The sequence below is a fragment of the Triturus cristatus genome, chromosome 7, assembly GCF_964204655.1.
Source record: "Triturus cristatus chromosome 7, aTriCri1.1, whole genome shotgun sequence".
Lineage (NCBI taxonomy): Eukaryota > Metazoa > Chordata > Amphibia > Caudata > Salamandridae > Triturus > Triturus cristatus.
Genome location: NC_140590.1, coordinates 779,990,064 through 780,002,857, shown reverse-complemented (window position 1 = coordinate 780,002,857; position 12,794 = coordinate 779,990,064). Strand labels below are relative to the sequence as shown.

The 12,794-nt window shown below is 40.5% G+C and overlaps 1 protein-coding gene across 1 annotated transcript in view; it reads left to right on the top strand.

Annotated features, from left to right (window-relative positions):
* The window catches only part of LOC146810543 (tetratricopeptide repeat protein 1-like), a 51,569-nt gene that overhangs the window by 17,020 nt on the left and 21,755 nt on the right, over positions 1–12,794 (top strand). Inside the window, exon 2 of the mRNA XM_085617583.1 lies at positions 3,716–3,776. Within this exon, the coding sequence (XP_085473709.1) occupies positions 3,716–3,776 (61 nt within the window). The remainder of the gene's footprint in view (positions 1–3,715; positions 3,777–12,794) is intronic.

The window sequence follows — 12,794 nt, the reverse complement described above, 5'->3', positions numbered from 1 at the left end:
TCATGGAAAATTACTTGGACTCGTCCTCTTTCAGTATACTACATCCTCTCCTTCTCCACCCCACATCTATTTCATAGTCTGTAAGCCAGGGCCCTCTAACCTTATGGAATTCCCAAGGCACCCCCTTGTCTTGTATGTGGCTCTCTCTGCGGCCACATTAAGGTCCATTTCTATCTGCTGTTCTCTTAAAGAAGGTGGCTCAGGCACCCCAATGCTAGGCGATATCCTGCTTCCCGACTTGGGTTACTAAAAATAAGTTTACTCCTGGGCACTTACACCTCTGGGGATATCCCCAACAATATGAACTTGGGGTCTAGTGGTAGACTGATGCACCCAATATGTTGTTTAGATCCTGCACTATAGCGTTCCAGTAAGAGCTAATCTCTGGACAAGACCATATCGTGTGTAGAAATGACCCAACCTCGGCTCCAAATCACAGGCAATTGGGGGTTTCGTCCTTGGTTTCAGTTCTTGTTTGAGATAACTTAGATCCTGTTCTGCCGCTTTATACTTTAAGAAGTCTTGGTGTTTCCAATTTTAGAGTAGCCAGAGTCGGTAATTTTTCTTCTGCCAGTTCTGTAAATCTTGGCACTAGTGAAAGTACCGGTATCCGAGAAGCCATCGGCTGCAAGGCCTCCATAATGAAAGGGACTGTTATACATGGAACTTCTGTCTGTATGTTTAAATTGGCTGCTTTTCTGATAAGTAGGTCTTGAAAAGTTAAGGCATCATCTACTGGTGCTGCATGAGGAGAAACTGGGGGAGACGTCTGTGTATATGATAAATCTGTGTCGTATTGAGTTGAGCTCTGAGATGTTGAAGTTATTCTCTTTTGTTTACGCCTGTCAGAAGATCGTGGTGGAGGTGTAACAGGGTCTGTAGGTCTCGGCATAAATGGGAATGAGGGTCCTTGCAGAGATAGAGGAGCCGAAGTGCTGTAAATTCCTTTAGGATGTGGGAGTGGTGGTAGATTTAAAGGCTGAAGAGGAACATGTACAGGATTTTGTGCTGAAATAATGAGGCTTGGTCTTTTTGATATAGTTGGCTCTTCACCATGATCAGTTGCATCTCCTGATGAAATGAAGTGGATTGTTGAAAATGAATGTCGACTTCAAATGTCTCAATGTTGTATGTGTCAGTTTTGTATGTCTGTGTCGATGGTGATAGCGACCTAGTCTGTTTCGACATCGATGATGGTGCCCTGGAGTGCTTTAACGTCAAATGGTGTCGTTTAGGTATTACTGAGTTTGATTGTATTTGCATCAGTCTTAACGGCGTCGGACACATGACTTCTTCAGGTGGCGATGTTGACATTGTAGGTCTTGATGTTGATGGTCCACGTCATTGGTAACGGTACTGATAAGGTAGATGAATGGTACCTTCATGTGTTGAAGCAGTCGTGAAGCCTTTTCACAGCAAGCATGTGGGTGCTGATGGTTTTGACGTTGACCAATGCTCTCATGATTGGCGATAGTGTTTACATGATGATGGTGCCTTTTATGTTTCTTCTCCCTGGAACGCCCTCTGTGGGGATCCTGGTCATGGGAGGAACTAGGTGTATTGGAGGGAGCACCCTCTTTTGTCTTCTGTTTCTTTTGCAGCGGTTTCTCCAGTTTCCCTCTCTCCTTGTCTTTGCAGACCTTTTGTCATTTTTTGACAAAATGGACATTCTTTTACAGAATGAGATGGAGGTAAACAGACCACGCATGTGGGAGGCTTCTTCCTCCCATAGGACAATAAAAAAACAGGGAACATGTTAAAGTCTTCAAAGACGTCGAGATAATTATGAAAAGATTTCTTTCTTAAGAATAAAACTTCAGAAAAATAGATAGGGTTATCCCCCTGAAGTGTTCTGAGAACAAGTCGGCACACGCTGGAAATAAGAACTGAGCCTGTGAGGCAAACTACCAGTATGATGCAAGGTGGGTAATGGAAACTGCTGGCTCTTCTTAAAGCTACAGTGTACAGTAAGTGGAGCTAATGCACATTTGACCGGACAGTCACCGTTCTCTTAATTTATTTCTGCAGCTACAGCAGCGAATTGGGTTATTTTTTGTTATGGAGCACACTTCTACTTTAAATGCTGCAAAGTGGTTTAGATTTATAATCGAAATTATATTGCTATAATTTTTTCAGCAGAAAAGAATGCAGTTAAAGCTGACCTGTCTTAGACTTATAGAGGTGTCACCAGACTGTTCAACGTTGAGGTGACTACCTCCAACATCACAAAATATGTACAAAGAAGTGTTTTGGTGTCCTCGCACGCAGACTATTCTACGTTCATGACTATCAGTGAAAATCCTTCAATCCAGATCTTTTGAAAATAAAATGTTATAATTATAGACCACTTGCTACTGCAGCTGCACAGCACTGTATAAATAACCAATGTTGCTATTACCCATATCAGCGATACTGATTTAAAAGGCCCTTGCGCAATGGAAAGCGGAGTCTCCCTACTTGAAAGTTGCTAACCGGTTGCTTCAGCAGGCGCCACAAAACCAGACTAGAGAATATCTTTTTTTTTTTTCCTTGTATTTCTAACTTGGATGGGCAAGGATTGGACATTGACGTGTGGATTATGTAATGCTTTTTTGATAGGTAAAAGGATGTGTTTTATCGTTTAATGAACATAAATCATACTGCATTACACAATCCACGTATTGATGCATATTCAATGAAAAAAGTATGATTTAAAATTGAGGGAGCAAATGGTCCAAAGATTTAAAATGATTCTTAAACAAAATACATTCAACTGTGAATAAACAAATGTCATCTTAAATTCAAATACTGTATAGCTTCGATATCTTTCTTACACCCTAAGAAACAGTCAAAATTAATCAAGAAAACAAGCCTTGCCATTTTGCTTGAATTGCTGGAGAAAGTCCTCCTGATTGTGCATTTCTATATTGCTGATTATAACAGAATGCATATTATAAATCATGTACACCAGGAATACGTTTCCAGTACCTTTCCCCAGGTGCCTTGGGTTTCATATTCGTCATTTTCTTAATGACCCACTCTTCTACCTGTAACTTTATGTTCCTGTCCCATTTTATAGGTTTGTGCTTTCTTCTTTTTGTTTCTCTATACAGGGTGCAGCCTACGCTATATAACCAGCGTACCAAGAATGCAAAGTTGCCTTTCATTAACCATGATAGTAGATGTGCAGAATCTGTGACGTTGTGTTAGTTAAGTGTTGACAATCTTCAAGACTGTTTAATGTGCTCCTGGGTGTCATTGATCTCGCATGATCATTTGGAACACATCATTGTTGAGTCAGGTTGCATATGTCCAAATGGTCACCAAAATTGAATGACAGCTACTGTTAAATATTCACACAGTTTTTATGTGTACGATCTGTTAATGTTGCAGTCTGCACTCAATGGCTGCTGACTAGTTTGTTAGTTCTGGTAGACTGCAATCAACTTTGATAAGATAGGGTAAATGTGCCGTTTTAAAAGGAGCACCTCCCCCTCGATTGCCGAGTCGCTCTTTATACAGTGGTCAATTTTAGGCCCTGTCTTTTTCACAGGTGATACGTTTTAGCATTGAAATCTTTTTTTCAAACCGAAATTATTCAGGCTAGTACCAGGATAATTTCCTTTCTGAATGCAAGGATTTCAGGTGTAAGTTTCAGGAGATAGTTTTTGTATGTGGTGATGGAGGTGCAAATATATGTTGCAGTAAACGTTTTTTTTTTCCTTTTCTGCTGCAGAGGCGGAAAGAAGAGAGTGGGCGGTTCAAGGATCAAGGAAACACCGAGTTTAAAAAAGGAGGTTTGTTTATTTTATGTAGTGTCTGCACTGTTTAGCATTTCTATGCTATTCCAAGACATCATGCAATTTTCTGGTGTGTTAAGCTTCACCTTTTGAGCAAGAATTTATTAACAAATCTCATCTGGACAGCTTTACCTGTGCAGCTGTTTTGTGATACTAAAAACGGAGTACATGCCACATTCCACAGATTTATACTTCAGAATAATGCAGTCACATACTGTATTTATCTGGGTCTATGGGACACATTCCTAATATGGAGCACATGATAGTTGGTAATGAAAACCTATTTTTTCTTTATCCTAGGTAAGTTAATGAAACTCAAACACTTGATTAGATTTGCCTCTGCTTGTGAGCTCCTAGCTTCAAATTCATTTTGTAATAAGCAGTTGTAATCAGAAACTACTTTACAAGCAAAATTGTGCTGTTTTCTGCACTTTTCAGTGCTCTGTTTCAAAAGTATAAAAAAGCGGAAGATACTGACATATCTCCATTTCAAAAACAAGAAAGTGACACTTTAGGACAGCCTGCATGCCCTGGACACTAAATACTGCAGTTAACAGCACTTTTCATAATGGAACATATTGTGACAAAAATATCTTGAAGGCTTCCTTAAAAAATGCTGTCCCTGTCTTATTGCAGAGCAAGGAGGCTTGCTAATGAGTTCAGTAAAGTTATCCATGATCGAGAACTAGCAAGTAAGTAGCTTTTCTGATTCCATCAAGGGATCTTCATTTACCTTTATGCAAACCTGAAAAGAAAAGCAAGCTCATCTACAATGAAAAGCCAGGTAAACACCTGAAATACAACAAACAGATTTGCGGATAAGCTATTCAGTAAAACGCTTTTAAAGTGAGTCTTGACTTACTGCAGCATCCACTCTGAACTAAGTTGAGGTGAATAGTGCCTGGCAAAGGTGTGGCCAGACTTCTGTGGATGCTTTGCAAATCTCACTATTGGGCTTATTTCTGGGTAGAGCGGGAGTGGATGTTTTATCCCTAGATCGAGGTTTGCCCGGAAGGACCTGTTGGCTCTATGGTGAGACTTTCAATCTTGGTGGGCACAGCTCAGTTTAGTTGATCTTGTATGCTTAGTACTATAGTTGAAAAAAGAGATGTTTAACTTTCTGATTACTTGAGTTTTTATTTTGATGCGGTCACAAACCTATTTTAACCTAAATCAATTTTTCCTGCTTGAGTGAATGGGTTGGAAAAGAGAAAGGACCTTAAATTGTTGGATTTAGCTGCAAAGTTGAGATTCTGAAAGCAAGGAAGCATTATTTTACTTGGGCGATTAATATAACTTGGGCCCTCAATAGAGAAATTTAATGCAATGGAACAGCATGCAGAAACTTTCAGGTGAGAGCTGTACTGTCATGTTTACATAATTCAAAGGAGGCATACAACATAGCCATGGTCGAAGTATGAAAACTAGAAGCTTATTTGGAAGCTTGTATTTCAAGTAAAACATATCTTTTAATGGGAAGGGATCTTTGGGATATTAGCAGGAGAGGAGATTAATGGAGAAGGGGGCCCTCTTGACTTTCCTGAAGGTCAGTAGTGAAGAGGAGGTCTCTGATGAAGGGGCATATCATAAAGAGGTGACAGAAGGGTAAAAGGTTTGTTTCACTATCTACTTTTTTCTTTGTAAATCGTATTTGGTTTCAGGTCATCTCAACGTTGGACAGTAAATCAAAATTTAGCCCATCATGACGCAGGGCATCAGCACGTGACTGTACATTATCATTGGCAAGTAACAGAGCAGGGTACTTCATATATTCCTATTGTCAGTACTCCTTTCTTATCATTCCTTCTGAATTCTAGACCTACAGGTTTGATAGTCTCCGTGTATATCATTTGAGCATAGTTTTGAGTGTGCCTCATTCTGGTAAATAAAATTCCTGTTCAATACCCGTAGCCATATTATCACGTTTGCTGCATGACTGAGGGATCCATGCTACATCCAGCACCTCTCCTACCCAGGATCCAAGCCAGACCTAGAAACTGAATCTGTACCTTGGGTAATTTAGTGAGTAGAACCAGTAGGGCCGCTTGGTAAGTAGTTCTACTTTGGGCAACTTGGTGATTAGTTCTCTAGTAGTTGCCCCTGGGCAATTGTCGCTCAACTATAATAGTTTTTCCCCAGAAGTCTTTTGTAACGGGGCATATCTATAATAAGTGGAAATACTATGCATTATATTGTATGCTGTGAAATCTGACTTAAGGGACACCTTATTAGTTGGAACACACACTAGCCGACTATTTCCCATTGTGTCGTCTCTTTTCATAGCTTGAAACTTTTAAATGTCACAACGTTTGTGCTGCAAGTGTGGCTAAAGATAGATAGCTTTCCTGAAACGTTTAGCCTTGTTGGTGTGAATGGCTTTGGAAATTATACAGACTGGCCTAAGTTTTTTGAGCTGCTGAGGTTCCTTGAAATGCAGGCATGATGTGGTTGAATTTGTGCTGGTGGTGTTCAGCAGCAGGGTGTTTGGAAGATGATTTTAGGTGTTTGATGGTACAGTCTGCGAGGCTGGTGAGTAGGACGTTGTTGATCATGTGGCAGTTGCGTGGAAAGTGTTTATTGGGAGTTCCGGTTGGAGTCAAAGAGGTTGGTGAGTAGGACGTTGTCCAAGCCTGACTGATGACATCAGCGCATGCACTGTGGAGCCCATTGTATGCGCTGAAAGGGTTTTATCCTGCAAAAGAGGCTAATTAGGTGCCAAATTGCCAAGAACCTTTTTTTATATAAATGTGCTATTTTGAAGGGGATGCTTGTCTCTATATAGTTAGTACCTTAGTCAGTTTGTTGTTGATTTTTGTCCTCGTTGATGCTAATTTCCACCAAGACCAAGTTAAATTCTCATCAGGCAAAACTGCTCATACCAGAATTTAATGGTGTCCAAACAGTTTCTAAAGTGTAGGATGTCTATTGCCAGCAACACTTTGGAGTCGTCATCATACTGGTGTAGAGTGTCATGCTATTTACGTAATAAGATCTCAAGAGTAGATTAAGTATACTTTAAGCGAAGATTGGAGCACTGGGGCTTTCCATACTTGACAGGGATAGTGGATAATTTGCAAGAGTACATCTGGACGTTTCGCATCCTATTAGTTCGACGAACCAGTTGAGGACTGTTTCAGAAATGGCCATGTGGACAGAGAGGGTGTCCATTAGAACTTGGTGATAGATATTGTACAAAGGCTGCTGAGACATCAATGACGTCCTACGTGTAAGGGTTTCCAGTTTCCTCTTCTGCCCTGATTTGGAGGGAGTCCTTGACAAATTGCATTGTTATGGGGTGTTTTTTTGTGCTGCATCGAATGCAGAAACTGGATTGATGCGCCTCGAGAAAGTTGTAATTGTCTGTTAATCCTGGAGAGAACCTTGATGTGAGAAATTAACCCTTTTTGCATATTCATCTCCATTTTTTGCTAAATTTTATTGCTGTTTTTTAAATTCTGCATCCTGGGGTTCCTCTGCCCATTGCACAATGTACGTAAAACGTGGCTAATCACCGATTGCCATATTTAACTCTCCTGTAAGACCATATTATATGGTTGGGGCAACTGGAATTATGCGATTGCTTGGCTGCGGCGTTTCGATTAATTATAGATTTTAATCCATTCTCTGCTGCATAATCTGGACATTAAAAAAAAATGAATTTGTTTCTAGCTCAAGTGGTTAAAAAATTACTAAAGACACAGCAACACTTGTTGCTGCACAGGAAAGGCCCATTGAAAAGGTTCGCTGGTAATCTTTCTGTAGTTTATTGCAATATTTGGGTGTTAAACTGCTACTAATGAGGTGGAACCAATGTCCAGACAGTTTTAACAAGCATTCAAATATCAAAATCATGCAGTAATACTATCACAAAATATGCGACATTATGCCGCATAATTTGCTTTTCTTGCTGCATAATTTACTCAACCCTGCCTTATAATTTGATCCTCTCCTGCTGCATAATTCCAGTGGCCCTGTATGTGGTGAAGAAACTACACTTGTGGCAGGGAAAGTTAAATGTCACCTGTGTACCACAGCTTGTATTCTGCCATCCCATTAGTATGAGAAGGAAAAAATGGCTTCAGGCCTATCATTTTAGCTTGACTGCTGCAATTTAAACCTACATCCCCCACCTGTCAGAATAAACCTTTTCACAGGGGAAAAACCTTCCTTTTAATTATTAAACTATCCCTGTTTAAACCTATTGGTCACATGGTATTTAAAAATGCTACCATGTACTTGCATAGACAGGCTACCAAAAGCAATTTTCACATGTGGAAAACTGGAGTACAGATTACAGTATTAATTCTGCTATCTCTGGATTGGGACAAGAATTTTAAAAAAAACAACAGTTTTTCTAATATTTATTACAATATAAATCTAGTGGTAAAGTTAGATTTTTTTGTAACTCTTTAGGAAAAGTAACTTTTAGAAGGTTACCATTTACCTGCCTGAAGCTTCTGGAGGCTAATTGGCATTAGCATGCCATCTGTTAGTTCTTGACATTAATGAGATGTGAAAACTGCCCCTAGAGAAGAACAATGACTGAAGCCTGGTGACAGAAAATAGTTTTGCTAAAGTTAAACAAACAAAAAAATTGTTAGAATGCTCTTAAGTTCTTTGATGTTCATATTTGCCCTTTTAAAAATTGGAGCCAGGTTGGCTGGTATGTTCATTTATTAAAAATAGATTTTTCCATAAAGTGATCCCAAATCCTGTGTGTGTGATTGTGTGCCCATCAATTCAGTTAAGATCACAACTTTAAAAAAAAAAATATTTTAATGAATTTTTAAGTAATGCAAAAACTTAACATCATCATCAAATAACTTTATTCGGTTGTTTGTTCAAAAACCATCAAAGTGTACAAAAAGTAAAAACATTTGTCTATTTACAATCTCTAAAAGTATAAAAACAAGTGCATTTCCAGATCTCAATTAGAAGAGGGCAATAGGAATGGTCAACCAAAGCCTACATCAGAGTACATAAAAACAACTGTAGTAAAGGCTTCCTACTAGCAGCCACACTGCTTGCAGATGCATTAAGGAGGGAGGAAGCGTTCCTACAATACACAGTGCATAGAATTACATTGTTCAATGTAATACAATCAAGACAGTTAATATTGCATGTCTCTGCTATGTCCCGTCTCATAGTGCGAGCCCCTGGTTTACTATCCATGCTGCCGAAACCATCTCAAACTTTGTGGGGCAGCCCTGTCCTGCTGTATTAATCTCTCATCTTCTCCAGTGCATTAATGCTGGTGATTGTGAACTCGCACTCCCTTTTCACAACGTTCCTTTTTTGCCACTCTTATCCCTTGGTCTACAAATAGTTTGATCTATTATTCTGAATAGATCCAGCGGGATAGTGAGGGTTTTTAATTCTAGCCGTGTTTCAAACACCTCAACCTTTTTCCCTCAGGATGTCCTTCCAATATTCAATAATTGATTGGAAGCTCCATGTTGTATATAAGTAAATCCCATTTGTCTGGAGTCCCTCATATATTTATCATGTGTCACACTTCCATACCTCTCTTATTGGATTGCAGTGTAGTGAGGTGTACGTAGAATTTTTATTGCAACAATATAACGTTTGATCTTCTGTACATCTCTTTATAAAATCCCAGGACTTATTCAAATTCTCCCAGATCTATTTTCAGTGCATTTTAAGAAGTAAAACAGGTTTGAGTATTAGACATTAGGATAATGTATGTACAAGATACTGCCTTCTTTATCGTTTTGGTTCCAGAAATCCACATTCCCACGGGAGATTCACCTGCCTCCGTTTTCTTCCCTTTGATGTGATGTTTAATCTATAGGTAATGGAATATTTGCAAATTCTCCATATCCTAATGCAAATAGAAAAATCTGACATAGTCCATATATTCCTCAGTGTAAAGATACCTATTGTGCCCCAGACGTGGAACCCATTCACCTCCTGCATTATGATTCCCACCCCCTAGTGGTGTTTTCGAGTGTTGGTTGGTAAATGATTGCTCCTTCCAATGCCCAGTGTCTGATACTAGTTTTTTCGGCAAGGGGGCCAGATTACCTGCAAAGTACTTTTCAGGATCATTTGAGATCCTGATATCCAGTTATTTAAAGTGAACTGCCGTCTATTTTGCGGTGCATAGGGAGAACTGCTGGGGAGTCCCACCCCCTGGGTTACAGCAGCAATTATTCCCAGTTTATTTGGATACCAGTGCTTCCCTAAGCCCTCCCCCTTCCCCCCCCCCCCCCCCCCCCATCCACTAAAATGAGAAGATCAGGTTCAATCCGGTTAGTGATTAGATGTGGTCAGCTACATACAACAAAATATTTGCTCTATATAACGAGAGATGCTCATACCAGGCTCACACCACTTCCCATCAGTATCAATGAATCCTTTCTTATCCACTCTGCTAGGGGTTCTGTCAGTAATGGAAACAAAGGGTATCCCTGCCTTGATCCCCCCCCCCTCTCTTTTTGAGAAAGTACTCAACTGAGTACCATTCACTCTTGAACTTTACAAGTGAAGCTCCATGTACTAATTTCACCCTGGGCAGGAAGTGTGCCCGGAAACCCACCCCTTCAACACTGCAAACAGAAAAGGCCACTTGATGGAATCAAAAGCCCTGTGAATGTCAATTGATGCAATGGCTGTGGGTTCACCAGATCTGCTAGTACCTGCCAGGTTATTATGCAGTCGATCCAGGCTGGCGTGTTGACCTTTGTGGTATAAACCAGATTGATGCGGATGTATCAAGTTGGGGGTTCAGGATTAACCTATTGCCAATATGTTTTTACCAGTATTTTAATTTATTAGTTAAGCAGCAATAGAGTGAGTAGTCTTATGTCGTTTTTCCGATTTTTATGTTCAGGGCTGTCGCTGCCGTAAGTCAAGTGGTAATTTGCCCATATCTTTCATCTCCTCAAACACTGTCAACATTTGTGTCATCACCATCATTCTCATCTTCTTATAGTATTCTGATGGGGACTGGTATCTTCCCTATCTGAAGCTACGTCAGAGCAACGTCCACCTTTTCTGTCATTATGATTTCCTCCAGAGAGGATCTTTGATCTGTTGTTAAATGTGGGATATGATTGTCTAATAGAAACTCCTCTACCCCAATTCAGTTATTGTCAGTTTGGATGCATACATCTTCTGAAAGTAGTCTCGAGATCAACACATTTTCTTTTCTGGTCCTGACTGTTCCTGTTGTGCTTAACCTGTTTAATCTCCTCATATACTGTTAATGCACATTCTAATGAGTCATTACCATCTTCAAAGTTCTTCATGAAGGACTATTTCACCTCCGCTGTCGTCTTAATGGTAATGTACCATGGGTCCAGCCTCAAGTCTCCAAAGTGTTTCTGTTTGGGCGATGTCAGCTCAACCAGTAGGAGTGTGTGATCAGACTCTCCCTTAGCTGTACAAGTAGGGCTTTTAAAACTATGTGCCTGGGGCCTTGATTGAAAATGCAGTCAATACAAGAGTATATGTTGTGTGCTCTAAGTTGTATGAGAGTTACATATGTGTTCCATGAAGGCCTCTCCACATATGATGTAGTCCCAGAGAACTCATGAGCCTCATAGACTGGTATGGGGTGTTCGCTGTATATGCCTTGATGTCTGACTGTCCACCTTTGTGTCATCTTCCATAATAAAGTCTTCTTCTAGGATAAGCCTTCTCTGAAGTAGATCTAACCATTGCCTCTCTATGACCCCTAACATTGTGGACTGCAAGCCCAGTGGCATATATCTATACACCTAGCTTATTAAAAGCATTCTCACTCCTCCATGCAACTTGGTGCTATATATCTCCCATCCATATCATCCCATTTTTTCGCCGCATGTAAAATTGTTGATTTCCTTATTAAAATATGCCACTATTCTGGAGGGTGAAGTGAACCTAGATTGGCAGGCCACTCTAAATTTGCCCCTGCCAATAAAAAGCCAGTAATTGCCCATCTCATGGAAAACTCACTCTGTATTCATTTTGGTCCGCATTCTTAGCACCAGCCCCTCTTTATTCTTTTCTTCAATCTCCATCCATTTCACACAAAAAACGCCAAGGTGTTTATCTTTCCTATTGATAATGCAACAGTCTGTGTGTTGTCAGTTTGTTGCAAGCTTGTCTCCAGTTTACTGATGTGCATTTTCCCCTTTATCATATGCACTTACGAACCTCGTAACTAGTGAAAACTCTCTTCCCTCTCATGCCACCACTTGCACTGCAGGCCTATAACTTCACACTTTCCCCAGTGCACCATGAGCCTTTCACCCTAACATTGTGTCTAGCTCATCTTTGTCACCGAGTGGCAGTTCTGGTGGACCATGAAGCCACCTGGGTTTTCGCTAAAGACTTCACAATTATCAGTATGCTTAAGTATAAAAGAAAATTGCATGACATGTTCCCTCACCCAGTATCTTTCACAAATATTCTGTTTTGCAATCAATAAACGTTTCAGTATTTTATTCCAGTGTTCCAGCTGTTGGAGTCCCACAGTTTAGCAGACTTGGGGTACCGCGTCCATCTGTCAAGTGGCCCATTTAAACACCCCACCCACTTGCAGTATTTTTGCTTTCTGTCATCAACATTATTGTGGTTCCCTTAGGGTTAAATGATTTATAATGCCCTTGCAGGAGACCATGGACCAATCTCGTCTGTGCCTCTTCAGCATGCATGAGAAGTGTCCTTGTCCGTTCGAAGTGTTTTAATCTGCGGCTTTGTCTTGTTGCTTCTTCTGGTGTGTGCCACCCTATTGCTCCACAGAGAGGTCATTCCTGCCCCTGTCAACTTCGTTTCACTGCAAAGCCCTTCCTCAAGGCTGTTGTTTGCCCACGGCTGTATTGTGTGGTCAACCCAACAGCCAGACCCAGGCCCCATCTGGCTCTTCAGAGTTCCATGTCTTTCCCCTGAAAGACGATGTACAGTCAGGCTGGGAATAAGATCATGTACATTATGTGCCATTCTCAAAGGCCTTTTTAGGTCTCGCCTGAGACAGCGCTTTAGCGCTGCTCTGGCGAGACTTATAGTAAG